Raw genomic sequence first — 16,009 nt, 5'->3', positions numbered from 1 at the left:
GGGCTTTAGGACCGCGCGGGTGCCGCGTCCAGTCTTGCCACTCAGCAGTTAGCTCTAACCTTGGTTTAAAGCCGCGGACGGTTTTCCCAAATTTTTAATCTTTTTGTATTTCGTACTTGATCTGCCTTTGCTACAGTTGCATACTTAAAGCGTTTATAATTAATTAATGTACATGTTACAAATACCGATGGCAAAATGGTCTGCTCGAGGAGAGCCCCCAGCTGTGCTCTGCCACCCCGGGGGCAGCCCCTGCAATATGTAGCTTTAACTCCTTCCTCTTCGCCAAGTCTGAGAGCTTTTAATTCGTCTTTCCTTTATAATTTGCATATATTTTGTAATATAGCTAATTCCCATGATTACAGTATGAAACTTTCGAACTTTGGAAGATACCTATGCTTCTTAGCCACGCGTCGTCCTCAGAAATCACGAACCCTTCAGGGCCCTTAAGTAACAATTCATTTCTTGCCCCATTGTGGCAAGGAAAAGCCGAAAAATATGGTATTAATGTCGGTGTAAGGTTAAAAGACAGACAACAACAACAAAAGTCCAAAATGTGTTATTATTTAAACGCCTCATGACGTAGGTGCTTTGGGAGTATTATGATGATAATAGTTAAAGCTATTTTATTCTGCTCCCTTTTCCCTGCTCGCTTTCCCTCTCACGCACCGAAACTCTCAGCCCCAGAGAGATGAGCAGGGCTCCTTCTAAAGCACATAAAATGGAGAGAGAAATCGGGGCTGCGAAGCACTGGACAAAGGCTGGAAATGACGGACCGCTTCCCCTGGGTCCTGGATAAACAGTGTGAGGCCTTTTAGACTCTCTGTCTCACGGGAAAATGAGAAAAAAAAGGTAAAGGGTTTGTCTACTATTGCCTAAAAATGCCTCTGACTGTGAGCAGGGCTTCAGTTCGGCACTAACCATTTTACGCAATAAGGGGTTTTACAAGGGAACTGAAAATTACCTTTTCACACTGGAACTAGAATTATCCCATATATTTATGTTCTGTAGCCTTCACCTCCAAATCTAGACCAGACTGTGCACTGCCGTGTGCTCTCGAGCTCTTGAACAGTTAGTATAAGGAATTTGTCAGAATAATTTGACATTTCTCCGGCGTTTTTCTCCCTCACCTGTGATGCCGCCGCTTCCTGCAGATGCCACAGCGTCTCGTTCCCATCGCACCGCGTTCGCTGGTGGCCTTAAGCCTGAACTGTCAGTTCTGGTCCTCACTTCTCTCACCCAAATTAGCGCTTCTCTGGCGACTGTCATGAAGTTTCGGCTGGATTTTAGTGAGGCAGAGCTATGATTTGGACTGAAAACTACCCACATTTTGAATGTAGCAGACACAACTAAATTACAGCTTTCACTCATTACTAATCTGGCTGAATAACTGAAAGATGGGAGGCTCCACTTCTAGATATTCATGTGTTAGAGCTAGCTGGGGTTTTCTCTACTCTTTTTATTCTAATGTAGAGATTCTAATGTAATTCTAATTCTTCTTCAAAACAGAAGAAAAAATACTTTCCTGTATATGTCAATCATTTCTCCTAAAGTTTGCCTGTCTTTTCAAAACACCATTATAACTCTACATAGAGTTTGGTTTTTTTAAATCAGATTTTATCATTAGGGGTTGTTTAATGACCAGAAATTCCCAGTTTAGCATTTATGCACCTGCTCTGAAAGATAACACTTCGATGGAACCGGCTTTTCTGTCAATTGCTTCCTTATGTCTGTCAATGCCTTTCACGTTGAATAAATACTCAGGCCAAGTGTTTAGCAGAAGAATGAAAAACAAATGGTATGAGAAATACTGTGAACTATCACATTGGCAATTCCAATGACAATGTGTAATCAAACTGTTCTTATGCCAGGATGCCTCTAAATAACAAAAAATGAAATACAGAGCTAGTGTTATAACTCACTGAACTAGTCCATGGTGGGGTCTTGTGGAGCACTGGGTGGTTGGACTTTTATGACTAGCCCATGTAAAGGATGGTGTTACTTAACAGACTCAAAATCACTGCCATCTTGGTTAAAATGATAGACAGAACCAGCAAGACCTATGACAATACCGTCAGACTCTGGCAAGTAGTTCAAGTATGAAATTAGGTGTGACTCACTGGTCTGCAAAAACAAAACCTTGCCAATTATATGTGAGACATACTTCTACTTGTTTGTCATCTTGCAGAGGAAGTTGCTATTTTTTTTAAACCTAGCATGGGGGGGAAAAAAATTCCATGGTTTCTCAACATAAAAATTGACTCTTCAGATGAACGAACAGGTGAGAGCTATAAAGCTAAGTTCTTACAGAATTCCTATCACATGAAAATGTATGCACATTACAAGAAAAGCAAGCAGCTGTGGTAGGAAGAGAAAAGACTGCTGTGGGATAGGACTCCACACTGGACTTCATATACGTGTTCAGTCCCTTCCCTCCCATAGACTTCTTCTATGACTTTGGAAAACTCAATTTCCTCTGCAAAATGGAAATAGAATTTTCTTTATTATCTTGTCTACAGAAAATATAAATTGCAGACATGAATTGTCTCTCGCTATAAGTATATATTAATTATTCACCAGAAGATTTGTTATTCTACAAAATGAAGTATGTTCTTCTCATATTGGCTTCACCAAAAGTAGTCAGAGGTTTGCAGGGTGAAATGGTAGTATAAAGTTCTTAAACTAGATCCAAATAAAGGACTTTGGTTGCTAGAAATTAGATGCTACCATGGCTAACTTTGAGACAGCTGGCTGTTGGGAAACCTGAAGGTAGGTGTCCAGCCTCTCTTTGTTGTGAAGGAGGCATTCGCCACATCAGAAGGGCACCTAGAAGGATGGGATGAAATAATGAAACTAAAGAAATGAAATAGTTTTTTGAATTCCTCTCTTGGGACTTACATTCCTCAAAGATTCAAGGAAAATATGCCTTCTACTTGGGATTCTGTGGGTAAATGTACAAAGTCTTCCAAAGAATTAAATCAGTTTCACTTTTAAAACATGAACTGGTGGGAGAAACAAGATAGAGAGATCATGTAGGTATGTTACTGCAGCTTACAGCACGCAGCTGAGGAAGGGTCTCTACCCTGACAACTGCTTCTGCATTTTACTCAATGACTGTTTAATTTTAACCGTGTAAACAACGCAGCACTCCCTGCCTTGGGTGTGCCCTCATCAGTCAGGTGGATCTTTGGTTCATTTCTACACAGCAACATACCTATTGTCAAGTCCATCTTCAACAGAATGGACAGAAAACTTTCCTTATAAACTGGGCCGAACCACAGCAAATTAACATGAGGCATCCACAACTAATCACCGCCTAGCAGGAGCTGCCCTTCAGCCAAGTACTTGAGCTGCCTTGGAATTCAGCAGACCTATCTAAAAGTTAAGCAAAGACAGGACACTATGATCCCTATGAGTAAGGAGATCATGAGGGAGTTTTCACAATTGTTTTTCGCAAGTCACAGATGCAGCAGTATATTTTTCTGCTCTCTAGCATTCAGGAATCCAAGGAATCTGATGCATTGGTGGTGACCAATGTACTGAAGTATTGCTGACTGGCTATATGCTGGAAGAAGTCACAGACTAATGAGTAAATTAAAATAATTCTAATCGGCTACAAAAGAGATCACAGACCCATCTAAATTACAAACATAAAGATTGTTTGTGATATGTACAAGTGTGTTAAAACCTAAGACCAAATAGTTGCTAGATTAAAAGAAAAGCTACCGGAGGCAAGGAGGCCAGTTTTGTGTAACTGGATGACAAAACCAAAACATTAATCAGAAAGCACAGTATCACAAGGACATTGGGAGAGAAATGCCTCCCTCAAGTATTTGTAGGACTGCACCTGTATGGGCACAGCTCAGCACACTCTGATGAAAGGACTCCCTAGGAGCTGGATGACTTGCTGACCTCTACTCCCGAGTCCTGCAACCTCTCGCTTGTCGCTGAAGCAGATCTGCAAAAGGTGACAACAGTGGAAATTCTTATGTAGCTACATTTAAGCACAGACGCTACCTCAACTGTGGTAACAATTTAGTGTCAGCTGCGTGCAGTCCTGCAGCAACAAGATGCTAAATGACTAAAATGACTTTTAAGGGGACTTCAGGAAAACAAGCACAGTTACAAGTACTGAGAAGTTCTTGGCAGAATTACAGAAGAGAGTCAAAAAGTTAGCATGGATTTACATTTTATGACAAACAACAAAGATCAGTTCATACATTTCATGTTAAGAAAAACAAGTGTACAAAAAGTGGAGACAATTCATACTTAACAGAATAGGTTGATAGTCAGTCATTTAGTTTCACAGCTGCATTCTCAGAATGTTTAAGTGTAACTGGAAAGAAACGTATGCCACAAATGATCTGCTATAATCTTGTATCAATCTGCTTCTAACATGGCACAGCACTACATCTTTTGCTTGGTAGACAATTCACACATCTGCTAAAAACAATGCTGCTTTGAATTACATGTGTACCTTCAAATACACATTCTTGTTAAGGAATGAGGGGAACAGGATATAGTCAAAGAAACAACTTCTTTGCTCATCCAGCCTGCCTGAAATAAAGCGCAGATCGATTTGTGAGCTGGATCTAGCAATAGGCTCAGATGAGCTGATGCAGCCTCCTGTCTATTCCTTAAGAGGCATCAGCAACTTAAGTGGCTCATGCTCCCTAAAAAAGCCTCCCCTTAGGACTTGAACCATGGCTACTGCATTGCTACGGGGGCAGAGGTAGGGCCCAAAGCATCTACCCTCTGCGAATGCTACCGTGTACAGCTGTGTGGGAAGAAGGAGGAGCAGGCATGGAGGTGCAGAGGGGAAAGGTGCCCCAAAACCAGGATACAGCCAATGTGGCTGACCAGGTTGAATCACCCTGATATAAACCAGTGAAGAATCCAAAAATGAAGGACAAATAAGGCATTAAAAGTATGATCTGGGTAAAAATCTGTCAACCTCGAAGTGTTACTAGGACATGGGTTTGTAAGGCAGAAAACCCCAAGCTTTTACACACTTCATCTTTCCGCCAACGCAAAGTTTCAGGTCAGGCCCTCAGAAGAAGGTGGTGCGAGCTCTCACCTACATAAGCAAACACCCCTCACACTTTCTGAATCACAGGCAAATTTAGCCTAAGTGTGAGAAAGTGCAATTCCACCAAAATCAAACTGTTTGACCAAAACTGCTGTTATTCTGCCACTTATAATTGTTAGAGTCTGGATTAAATTAATCCTTGGTGTAATTTACTTTCTAAAACAGACAGAGTTGATCTGTATGTATATTCTCTAAATAGATGACCTGATCTTAAATCAGTATGGCATGTTCTGAAATAGACCAAACTGAGTTCCACGCATGCAAGGCCTCTAGAGCCGCAGGTCTGCAACATGCATAACTAGGAGCAGAACTGAACCACCATGAACTTGGCGTATGTTTACATGGTGTTCAGTCTTCTGATTCCCACTTACCATCATAACAAGTTTTGTATACCTTAACTAACTGAGCGTATGTTTCAGAACACGAAATACAGACATCAGCTCTTGGCCTGTTTCAGGGTGGTTTCCCCCGCTTAAGCTCAGTGGTTTGCCACTTGAAGAGTCCGGAATGAACAAAGTTTTATTCTGAAACTCCATTCCTTAGTGTTTCACTTCTCTCCAGAGAAAGCCGCAGAATATCCTTCCTGATATCAGGATGATCTTCCAGCTCTTCATATAATGATCGAACAATGTCCAGTTTCCTGTAGTCCATTGGTTTGACCAGACTGCGAACAACCTGCAGACATCTCTCTTTCAGGGTGAACACTGAGATAACAAAACAAAACAAAACACCCCCTGAGACTGGCACCAGGCTCTTCAGTGTTACCTGAAAGACTCTGTGGCACAGATGTTACTTTTTCCAGTACACGAGGAGAGAAAATGATGTGTAGCAGAGCTTTTTGCATCACACTAGGGTTATCAGAAAGAGATGAAAGAAATATCCTATTCACTGCCATGAGACATCCACTGAAACCCATCAGAAATGAGAGGAAATCTTGAAAATGAAAGACCTATCAATGACCTATCAATAGCTCTATCAAAAGAAAGCAGTGACAGGGTCCTAGAAATCCTCATGATCTGTTCCTGTTTCACAGACAGGTTTGTTAAGCATCTGAATACCCGATTCACCCCCGGACCCCTGCGCTGAAGTGGCAGAAGACCTGACGATGAATCAGTTTGGTTCCTTCTCGCCTCACCTGGCAGCGTGATGTCCGCCTTGCTCACGTCGGGGGCGGCCACGAACAGCTCCTGCCGGTTGACGAGGAGCCCGTCGTTGGTCCCCGCGTCCCGGAACAGCCACAGGTGGCCTGCGGCAGGGGAAGAGGAGACACACGGGATGTAACCGACGGCGCACAGAGGCCTCCCCGGGCCGGGCCTCGCCGCGGCCTCCGCGCCGCCTCAGGGGCCGCCTCCCCCCTCCCCCCCGCACCCACCGCGGTAGCTGTGCATGAGGCGGCCGGTGCGCGGCTGCAGCACCGGGTAGAAGCGCGGCCGGCCCTCGAAGTCCAGCCACACGGGCAGCACGGCGCGCGGGCTGCGGTTGTTGAACACCACCTCGGAGAGCTCCCGCGTGTTGGCGGAGCGCAGCCCGCCCGCGCCGCCCGCCTCCCCCGGCGCCCGCGGCATCGCGCCCCGCCGCGCCCGCTCCCAGCGCCCCGCGCGCGCCGAGCCCCAACGGCGCGCATGCGCGGGGCGGGGCGGGGCCGCGAGTGCGCACGCGCCGCCAACGGCCGCCGGCCTGTGGGGGGGGGGAGGGGGGGAGGGGCGCGGCTTCCGCCCCCGCGCTGAGGCACCGCGGCCGGGGCCGGGGGTTTTCCAGGCCTTTCCGAAACTTTCCCCTTGCGGTTTTTCTCTCCTGCGTCCGTGGCTGCCGGGCGGCAGCCTGCGGAACCGTCCCGCGCGGCGGCTGTGGTGCTCCGCCGCGGTGCGGGACCCGAGCGCCTCACAGGAGGGCAGGGCGGCACAGCGGGACCCCCCAGGGACGGCCGAAAGGGACCTAAAACGAAACACCGGACACGCCTGCTTTTGTCAAAAGTAGTCTGTCTTAATAATAATTTATACTGCGTCTGGAAAACATTTTTTCAGAGTATGGGAAAGGCCATGAAATTCCCCCCCCACCCCCCCAAAAAAAAATCAGCTGAATGTGTATTACTTTGGTCATAAAATCCAGTCCTCAAGAGGGAGGACGTGAAGATAACCATCCTCTGCACCAAGTCCACGTACTTTAGTGGTGTTTTTCCTCCAGGACCCCCACTGGAGGCCCTGTCAGCCTCCTGCAGTCCTGAGCTGATCCTTAACGTGCCTGGACGCAGCTTTGTTTTACTTGCAAAGGCAAGTCTTTTATTATTTAAATGTGCTAAAGCTGTACTGACAAACTTAAGTACACACTAGCTTTTATGGTCAAAATGCAAGAGGCTAAATTCCAAATTAATTTTCGAGTTTAGCTCTTAACTTGAACACCCTTCTCATGAGGCTGGTGGCAGCTTAAGGAAGCTGCTGAGAACTAAAGCCCAATGCAAAAGAATCTTCTGCTTTAGTTTGATGTTATTAAACATCAGTCTTGTCTACAGTTTTGCTTAAAAACTGAACTACCATATAGTATTGTAATAGGAGAGTTTCTTCTCCATAAAAGAAAACAGAGGTGTGCTTGTATCATCTAAGTTATATCCAAAAAATTCTTATTAATCTGATCTTTCTTTCACGGGACCATTCCTCTCCCCATGATACAGGGCTGAAGGAAAAACGAGGGCAGGAGATGCACTAACAGATTTTTTGCAAAACAGCTTTAAAAATAAAATTGAACAGACTGAGCTGAGGCAATAATGGCTTTAAGTTTTCTATACAAACAAAGGATTTTTGCCTTTCTGGAAAAAGGCTAAGCTTCCTCAGAAGAAGTTTTGCATTTTCAAGTACATGACAAATGGTATCCCTCAAAACAGCATTTTATGCCTGCAAGCAGTTTAATATTTCTTGCTTTCATAGTCGTTGCAGGCTACAGCACTGAAGCTGTCAACATAATGCTTTTTTCCTGTATGTCTCAGCATTCTATTAGCACTTTCTTTTATATTAAATACTTAACATGTTGTAGAGAGTCTTCAATGACGGACGCTTGCATACATTCATTCCTGTACTGTCTCTCTAGCAACCTGTGAGAAGTGTGTAAATTGGTTAAAAAATGACATAGTAGAAACTATTACCTAGCAGTTGTATTTTTTCCAGTATACTTGAATGTGTAAGACCTGTTGGGTAGGCTTGATCACTGCCTCTTGTTCAAAAGCTGTCATTTCTCAAGTTTTCTTTCTATGATAGAAAAAACATTAAGAACTCCCAGTAGCATGGAAGGGGCATGTATTTCAGAGACTTACTGAACTGAAAGAACCAGTATACAGCATTGTGGGGATTAGACAGCACATAAACAAACAATGAGGCTGATTGTCTTAATTGAAAATATCTGTTATCCTCAGTGTCTGGTACCAATCTTTCATGAAAACAAAGGTGTAATCTTTATATTGTACAACTTTATATTGTACAACTACAGCACTCTCACATTTATGAGAGCAGATACCCATCACTGCACATCTTACTGTTCCCGAGTTCTTTAATATTTTCAAGCAAACCGTTTCTTATGAAGCACACCACAATCATGAGAGACTGTGCATTTTAGTGTGATTACTATTAATAATCCAGTATAAATTCACAGCAGTGGCCTGTAATGTTAGCATCCATATCCTGATATGAGTTAAAGCCTAATTTGCTAGGTCACATCTATCCGATTTGAATCTGTTTAAGGTTAGCTGTGGTTTAAAAACAAAACACAACTATCATCTTTCAGGCCAAAAGAGATGATTAAACTTATCCTAATCTTTAACACAGGAGAAACAATATTTCAAATTGCACAATTTAAGGTCTTAAGATATTACAGTGCTTGTTTTTCCTTTTAAGAAATAACAGTAGCAACCCACCAAGGCATTAATGCATTTTAAGAACCTAATATATCCAGGTTAAGTTGTAAAGTTCACTGTAACATATTCAGATAAGCCACCTCATGCTGTGGTTTGGTGGATAGCCACCAAAACTGTGGCTATTAGCTTGACAGGGTCATATAAATGATGAAGAGCAGGAATGAATTAAAAGGGCACTGTTGGCATTGTTTCATCCAGAGACAGCTATGTAGTAAATAAAGGATTGCATTATCTTTTACTGAACACAGGCCAGAGAAAGAATGCAATTAAGACTTATCTCCTATGCAAAACATCTAAAGCTTTAATACTTGTTATTCCACCTTTAAACACTTACACATAGTTAGCATGAACGCACCTTAATGAAAATGACAAACTGGTAAAGAAAACTAGTGTTTTCAGTCCCTGATGAGAAAAGAATAGGAGGCTTGAGAAATCACAGTACATTTATAGAAGAAGTCATATTTGCAACTTCAATTTATTCAACAGGAAATAACATTTTTGGAAAGATGGTGGCATAACTACAGCAGTTTAAGTTACCTAATGAATTTAAACATACTGCCACCTTGATCTGTCTACAGTAGACATTGAAAATACAAACTTTTTAATAACTGCTAAAAGTATCTCCATTATTCACATAGTAACTACAGACAGTGCTAAGGCTGTGTTGCTACCCCACCTCACCTATGGCAGCGGTACATTAAAACATGAATTAAACATTTACTAGTAATTAGCGCTAAGTTGAGGTAACAGGTAAGGAAAACAGCAGCATCAATATACTGTTAAAGAATTGGCATTTGCTTATGAGAGTATAAAAAAAACCAGATACTAGTTTATTATACTGTTTTACATTTCAGCAATGGTATAAATTAGAAAACACCAGTCTGGAAAAATGTTACACTAAAGAGATACTGCCTCTAAACCCTGCAAGATGACAATGTTAGTAGTCTTGTTAGTCATTTCAGGATATATGTACAATTTCTACAGTCTGGGGAAAAAAGTTAACTGTTACCTCCAAAGATGTGTGAATATGTTTTCTACTGTAAGCAAAGGACATATACATTTATCTGAAAAATAAAATGGACATGGTAGAGAAGACTCAGGCAAAGGAAAGCATTACTAATTCCAGTAACGAATTTCAGTTTGGGAGGCAGAGGAGAGAGGCGATTTAAATAAGGTTTCAGAACACAAAGTACAACTGACAGTTCCCAAGCTGATCCCTGGTTCAATATTCATGTTACACAATTTCTGCAAACTTTTTTTTTTTTCCCTCCCTTAGGAATTGACAGACCTACAGTCTCAGGTGTCAGCTTTACCAAACTGCTATTCAAGAAATTCTGGAGGTGTCTGCTATTTTCTTCCATGTTGGTTACCAGAAAGATCTTTTTTCTTCTGCTCTTTCCCAGGTGCGTTTCAGAAGATACACTGCAGCATGAAGTCCCCCTACATTCACCCATACTGTTTGACCTTTACGCCATATGTGTCCCATTCTTGACAAGGCCTACAATCACAAAAAAGCAAACAGAAAAACAGACACTGGTGGTGGCTTCAAAATAAGTTAATAAGGATAAATTTGCTTTAGATATTTATCATGATTTTTTGGTTATCCCAAATCATCTCTGAAGGCAAAGTCAAAGGAGCCTTCAGGTCTAAAACTGTATTAAAATAAGTTGATACTGCTAATTATTTCTCTAAAAATAGATCATCATCTGTAATAAAATCAGCCTGCAATTTCTTTCTAAATATATTTTTATGTGTAAAAATAGGTTTGATTTGCTTGTAAAGTTTTTTCTCAGGTAACCTACCTTGGCAAAGCATTTCTTGTCTTGTGTAAGCAGCACAGCTCTGCCTGTCCCGGGTCTGCAGATCCGGCCCATCTCCATAAGGCAGGCTGGATAGAGATCCCAATTCTTCTTCTTAGACCCTATCCTATAAAATAAATTAAAACCTCTTTGTGACTGTTGAAAAACAGTTAACTGCAGTTGGCCTTGCGGACATGACCACTTTTACTGTTCATTTCAACCTGCATTTTTAATAAAGAGTACATCAGTACTTCTTCATTAGGACCAATCGACTAGCCAGAAAGAATGCTGGCCATGCAAACACATACAGCAGTGGAAGTTAAGCACAGCAGCTTGAAAAAATGATACCTCACCTCTTTCCAAATGGCATGTCTGTCACAATGACATCCACAGAACCAGTCCGCAAAGGGAGATTGCAGATATCCCACTGAATGATATCTAAGGGGATGCCCAAGGAGGTACTGCTGCAAGTGCAAAGATGTTTATCTCAGACATGGCTTACTGAGGAATACTTTTAAATTAAGAGGTCTGTAACATCAGCAAAAGAATACATAGGAAAATGTGAACAACGTATTCAAGTAAATGCAGGCAAAATGGATTTCTTTACATACAATACTCTATGAAAAGAAAGTCACTTGTACTCTTTTCACCTTTCCTTGTTCTCATTCTTCTTTAGTAAAGAGCAGATATTGTTTGCTGCTCTCTTTACAGCTTGTGGGTTGTTATCACCAGCAATATGGTAGCAACTAGGCCATTCCGCAGCTCCCTAGGGAATAATATGATAATAAGCATCATTAGCATTAACAGTGCTTAATTAAAAAAAAAAAAGAAAAGAACAAATTACTCAGTATGACAGAATACAACAAAGAAATTGGAAGTAGACTTCAACCATTGTAAAATTCTCTAACAGATACTTGTTACAGGTAGTATGTGCCTTAAAAGCTCAAAATACTTTTAGATTTAGTTTCTTCCTGCTTTAGCTTGGGGAAGGAAAATGAAGTAATTTACAAAAAAAGTATTTGTAGCTGTTTAAAATTCAGCAAGATACCTTTGGCATTGACTATTCAGTTTTTACCAAGAAAACTTACACATATTATTCAGTTGCAGATACTGTTGCAAGTTTTATTAAGTTAAAAAAAAAATAAAAGAATCACCTCTATTGGTATTGCACCTGTTCCACACATTGGATCAATTATGATATCTGTTGGCTGTGGATCACAGAGTCTGAGAAACACAAAGAAGATAACATGAAAAGAGCCATAGTGAAAGCATAAATTTCTGTAAGGAAGGAAAACTAGAGAACTCTAATTCTGCCCTTCCAACAAAATAACTTTTTTGTAATTATTATTTCCATTTGTTAATTAGCATTTTATATGTATAATATTTTCAAAAATGTCAGACAGTATTTTGAAGAGTGTCTAATGGATCAAAGCAAACTTTTATTTTTCTAAGTTGGAAAACATCCAGTGATTATTAGTAATTGCAAAACACTGTTTCAGCAACTGCTTTTTTTTTTTTTTAGAAAAAAGAATGAATAGAAATGGCTTTTCAGGAAGGGGTGGAGGGATACGGGTTCTAACTTCTGAAACAAAGTTACTTGTTTATTGAAAATAATATATAATTATGCAAGTACACTGACCTAAGCATGCCATAAGCAAGAGTTGATCGAAGAGTTGTCGGTCCAAAATGTGTAATGTTTCTTCTGTGAAGACTCTCTTCAGTTAACGCAATGCCCACAACTACTTCATTATTGTGAATATTCAGGAGGACCTAAAGAAAAACTTGAACTAAATTTCAGAAGTAACCTAAGTTTCCCCTACTACAACTGGTCAATGTTTGCATGAAACATAGATGGCAATTTAAAAATAGGAAATACATATAAAAGGGGCTGAGCGTTCTTGGAAGAAAAGCAATGCACAGTTTGTAATGAGGACAAAGGACAAAATTAAGGACAGCATAGCTTTTCGCATTCACACAGATTCTTTTACATAAGATTTCAGAAAGCTCTGTAAACGTTATGCTAACTTTTTAAAAGTTCTGCTTTATAAGTATTCAGTGGAAGTGGGATAAGTCTTGCAAGCCACAGGGCAGCATTCACAAAGCAGCAATAAAAATCATATTCCTAGTTCCCTTTACCATTGATTTGAAAGGTGAAAGCATTATTCAAGCCAGGCCTTAACAGACTTGCAAGAAAAACCTTCGTTTTTCTGCCCTTCAAAAGAACATTGATAGACCACATCTGTTGGACCTCATCAAATCTCTACTTTCGCTATGGTAAGAAATAAACACTTGATAGCTAATGTTAACCATTTTTTAAACCCCCTTCAATCATAAAACTACTGTTTCTAGATGGAATATCATATGTTAATTTATACTGATACAAAACAATGAATTAATCAAAAAATAAAAATAAAGCAGAAGGCCACCTACATTATATTTAAATATGAATGAAACCAAAGTCTATAGGAGAAGATAATACTTAGTATTAGACCACTTGTTATACTTGAGGGGGAGGGGAAAGCTTTTGAGCACCAACTCGACTGTCACCTGACGTTAATTAGTTAACCTGAGGAGAAAAAGACAGTGTTTGCAGAGTAAGGAGAGCTTGAGGAAGAGAAGTGCCCACTGTGGGACACAAAAGAGAGAATTATTATGAATAATTAAGGCATTAGCAAGTGGGATGTGAGGAAACACAACAATGTACCAATATGGCACAATCATGCTTGCCATGATTTCAGCCTTAACTATTTTTAGTTCCAGGTTCATCTTTTGAAGGTATTTTAGAGATCTCTAAGGATCAGGATTAAGAAAGAATAATTTAAAATGACACACGTAGTTATTTCTAAGGCACAATGCTATACCTCTACATCAAAGTTAGTCATGTCAGCTTTCCACTGGAAATGCTCCTGTACAGCTCCACCGAAGTCTCTTGCAGCATCATTTGACGTAAAGCTGTGCTTGTCCCCTGCTCTGTTGCACGTAACACGGAACTTCAACACGTTCACGTCTCCTTCACTTTTCTTTCCATCACTAGCTTTGGTTTCATTCCCAGGACTGGCGTGCGATTCATCTTTAGCATCTGATTGTTCGTTATCATCCTCATTGCCATCCTGTGGTATCCCTTCCTGCGTGTTTTCTGTATCCTGACCACTAGCAGATTCTATACCTGCAGCATTTTGGGCACAGTCCTGCAACTGTTTACTGGCATCTTTTTGATCTGTTCTTTCTTCTTCTCCATCTTCATTCAACTTCTCTTTGCTTGTAGTACTCTGTAGATTATGCTTTTTGCGTTTTGTCTTTTTCTTTTTTAAGCTGTTGTTCAGCTCCCATACTTTCAAAGGTTCAGTCCAAGGCAGTTTTTTAACCAGATCTTCCAAATCCTTTAGAGCATCTTCCTTTAAGAGACACAAAAGAATGTTTTGGGTTTTTTTTGGAAGTCATTTGAGTTAGTTTTCTAAACATGTAGCTCACTACATATTTAAGGAACACTAACAGCTTTTTGTGCTATTTTTACCATAACTAAACAGAGCTGCATTTTAAAACTCACAACATTCCACAGTATTTCATAATTATCTTGTCAAATAAACAGCTAACGCTAAATTAAGAGATTAAGGTGATACTTGACTGTCTTGCACCTGAGCGTGCCCTACAAACACTGTATTTGCTCTCATCCTAGATTTTGCCTATGGAACATTCTGAAGAAATTATGCTAGACAACGTGACTGAACTTCGATTTTACAAGCCAGCAAAGAGGAAGCTGCATAACACATCACAAATAAAGTAAGAAACACTTGTCACAAAACACAAAATTCTCTGAATGTAGCCTTAAATTAAAAATCCTACCCCAAAACACAAAACTGACTGAAAAAGATATGAGAATAACTCACCTTATTTTCTTTGAATTGGTAGTCTTTGAACTCCTGAACAACAACAAACAGATTATCCACTGATCTTAGACGATGGACCTAGAGGAAACAAGAAACAATCGTGGTATGTTTCTAGCCATATATGCATATATATACATGTGAGAGTTTGTGTTTGTTTATGATTAAGATTTCATCAGCCTTTATCTAGATTTAAGATACCTCTGTGTAACAGTTCACAGCTGGAATATTTAATTGCAAAGCTATTGCTAAAATCACTTTTTTCCACTGTTATTGTTTAAATGTGGGCCATCACTCTATATGTAAATATAGAGGAAAAGGAAGACTTCCTTGCACTAACTTAAGTTCTCCATGTTTTACTTTATCTATCTTTTAAAAAAGAAAACTAAATTTAGTTACCGAAAACAAGCTAGCTGAAGCAGAGTTTTCAAGTGTTGTTCATATAGATTGATTGCCTTTAAAACAAAAATACTGTGCTGACGGTAGGATATTATAACTGTCACTTGCACTAAAAATGCCTTAAATGTTGTCCCAACTATCAGAGGAAGCAAAATAATTTGATGCCGACAGAACATTACATTATAAACGGAAAGGTTTCTGTAAAGTCGGGTGTCAGGGTCAGCTGCAGAACTGATGGATTCCAGGACGTACAGATGAAGCGTAAAGAGGGCCCGGGAGGAGGGGAGTCCGCGCGCGGGGTCGCCGCTCTGCAGCCCGGCTGCGGAGCTGCTCCCTGCTAGCGCGGGCCGAGGCCCAGCCGGTCCGCGGGGGCGCAGACCTGCGAGAGGTTCTCCGCGGCGATCTCGAAGTAGATCTTGCCCCTGTCCTTGCTGACGGCGCACTGCGAGCCCAGCTTCTCCCGCACCTCCTCCGCGGCCGTCAGCTCGAAGCCCGTGGGCACCGTGGCGCCGATGACCACGGCGGCGCCGCCGCTCTCCGCGCCGGGCGGGGGCGGCCCGCCGGCCTCATCACCGCCGCCCTCCGCGAGCGCGCTGCCAACCGCCTCCGACATGCTGCGGCCGCCGTCACGGCGCTACGCGCACGGGCCACGCGCTCCCGCCTCCCGGCGCCGCCCGCGCCACTTCCGCTTCCGGCGCCGGGCCGCGCGCCTTCCGCTTCCGGGGCCGCGCCCGCCCCGGGACAGCGGCAGCCCGTGCTGCAGCTGCGGCGCGGCCCTTGTCACGCGTGGGGCGGTTTTACCGCTTTTGCCCAGTCCAGCAAAAACGTGAAGTCTCTGAGCCCAGCTGTTGAAACGATCGCCTTAACGCAGTGCAGTGATACAGATACAAAGAGCACGTGATGTCTCAGCTCTGTCTGAAAATACTGCAGATGTTTATTC

General features: G+C 41.8%; 2 protein-coding genes across 3 annotated transcripts; both read right to left on the bottom strand.

The window, feature by feature from the left end:
• Positions 1-4,169: 4,169 nt before the first annotated feature.
• VHL (von Hippel-Lindau tumor suppressor) lies at positions 4,170-6,718 on the bottom strand. The gene is made up of 3 exons (XM_026099664.2): positions 6,459-6,718; positions 6,222-6,332; positions 4,170-5,790 (listed from the first exon to the last, which is right to left on the bottom strand). The coding sequence occupies exons 1-3, from the start codon at positions 6,649-6,651 to the stop codon at positions 5,606-5,608; spliced, it is 489 nt and encodes a 162-aa protein (XP_025955449.2). The 5' UTR covers positions 6,652-6,718; the 3' UTR covers positions 4,170-5,605.
• A 2,725-nt stretch (positions 6,719-9,443) lies between these two features.
• Positions 9,444-15,785, bottom strand: THUMPD3 (THUMP domain containing 3). Of its 2 annotated transcripts, none has more exons than XM_026099688.2 (9): positions 15,449-15,785; positions 14,674-14,751; positions 13,648-14,181; positions 12,426-12,556; positions 11,941-12,010; positions 11,437-11,552; positions 11,140-11,250; positions 10,790-10,913; positions 9,444-10,485 (listed from the first exon to the last, which is right to left on the bottom strand). In XM_026099688.2, exons 1-9 carry the CDS (start codon positions 15,680-15,682, stop codon positions 10,354-10,356), a joined length of 1,530 nt encoding a protein of 509 aa, XP_025955473.1. In that variant the 5' UTR covers positions 15,683-15,785; the 3' UTR covers positions 9,444-10,353. The 2 variants fall into 2 exon arrangements, with proteins under 2 accessions (XP_025955473.1, XP_025955474.1); XM_026099689.2 differs by having other exon boundaries at positions 11,140-11,247.
• Between the last annotated feature and the right edge of the window lie 224 nt (positions 15,786-16,009).

The sequence above is a fragment of the Dromaius novaehollandiae genome, chromosome 12 (genome assembly GCF_036370855.1).
Source record: "Dromaius novaehollandiae isolate bDroNov1 chromosome 12, bDroNov1.hap1, whole genome shotgun sequence".
Classification (NCBI taxonomy): Eukaryota; Metazoa; Chordata; class Aves; order Casuariiformes; family Dromaiidae; genus Dromaius; species Dromaius novaehollandiae.
Note: the sequence above shows the minus strand (reverse complement) of the source record. Positions and strands in the feature narration are given on the sequence as shown.

Coding starts and splice junctions, on each gene's coding strand:
- THUMPD3 (XM_026099688.2), bottom strand. CDS start 15,682: ATGTCGGAGGCGGTTGGCAGCGCGCTCGCGGAGGGCGGCGGTGATGAG. Junction 12,011..12,425: donor CTTGCTTATGGCATGCTTAG/GTCAGTGTACTT, acceptor TGTGTTTCTCAG/ACTCTGTGATCCACAGCCAA. Junction 11,553..11,940: donor CAGGTGCAATACCAATAGAG/GTGATTCTTTTA, acceptor ATTATTCCCTAG/GGAGCTGCGGAATGGCCTAG.
- VHL (XM_026099664.2), bottom strand. CDS start 6,651: ATGCCGCGGGCGCCGGGGGAGGCGGGCGGCGCGGGCGGGCTGCGCTCC. Junction 6,333..6,458: donor CCTCATGCACAGCTACCGCG/GTGGGTGCGGGG, acceptor CCCCTGCCGCAG/GCCACCTGTGGCTGTTCCGG. Junction 5,791..6,221: donor GGCGGACATCACGCTGCCAG/GTGAGGCGAGAA, acceptor TTGTTATCTCAG/TGTTCACCCTGAAAGAGAGA.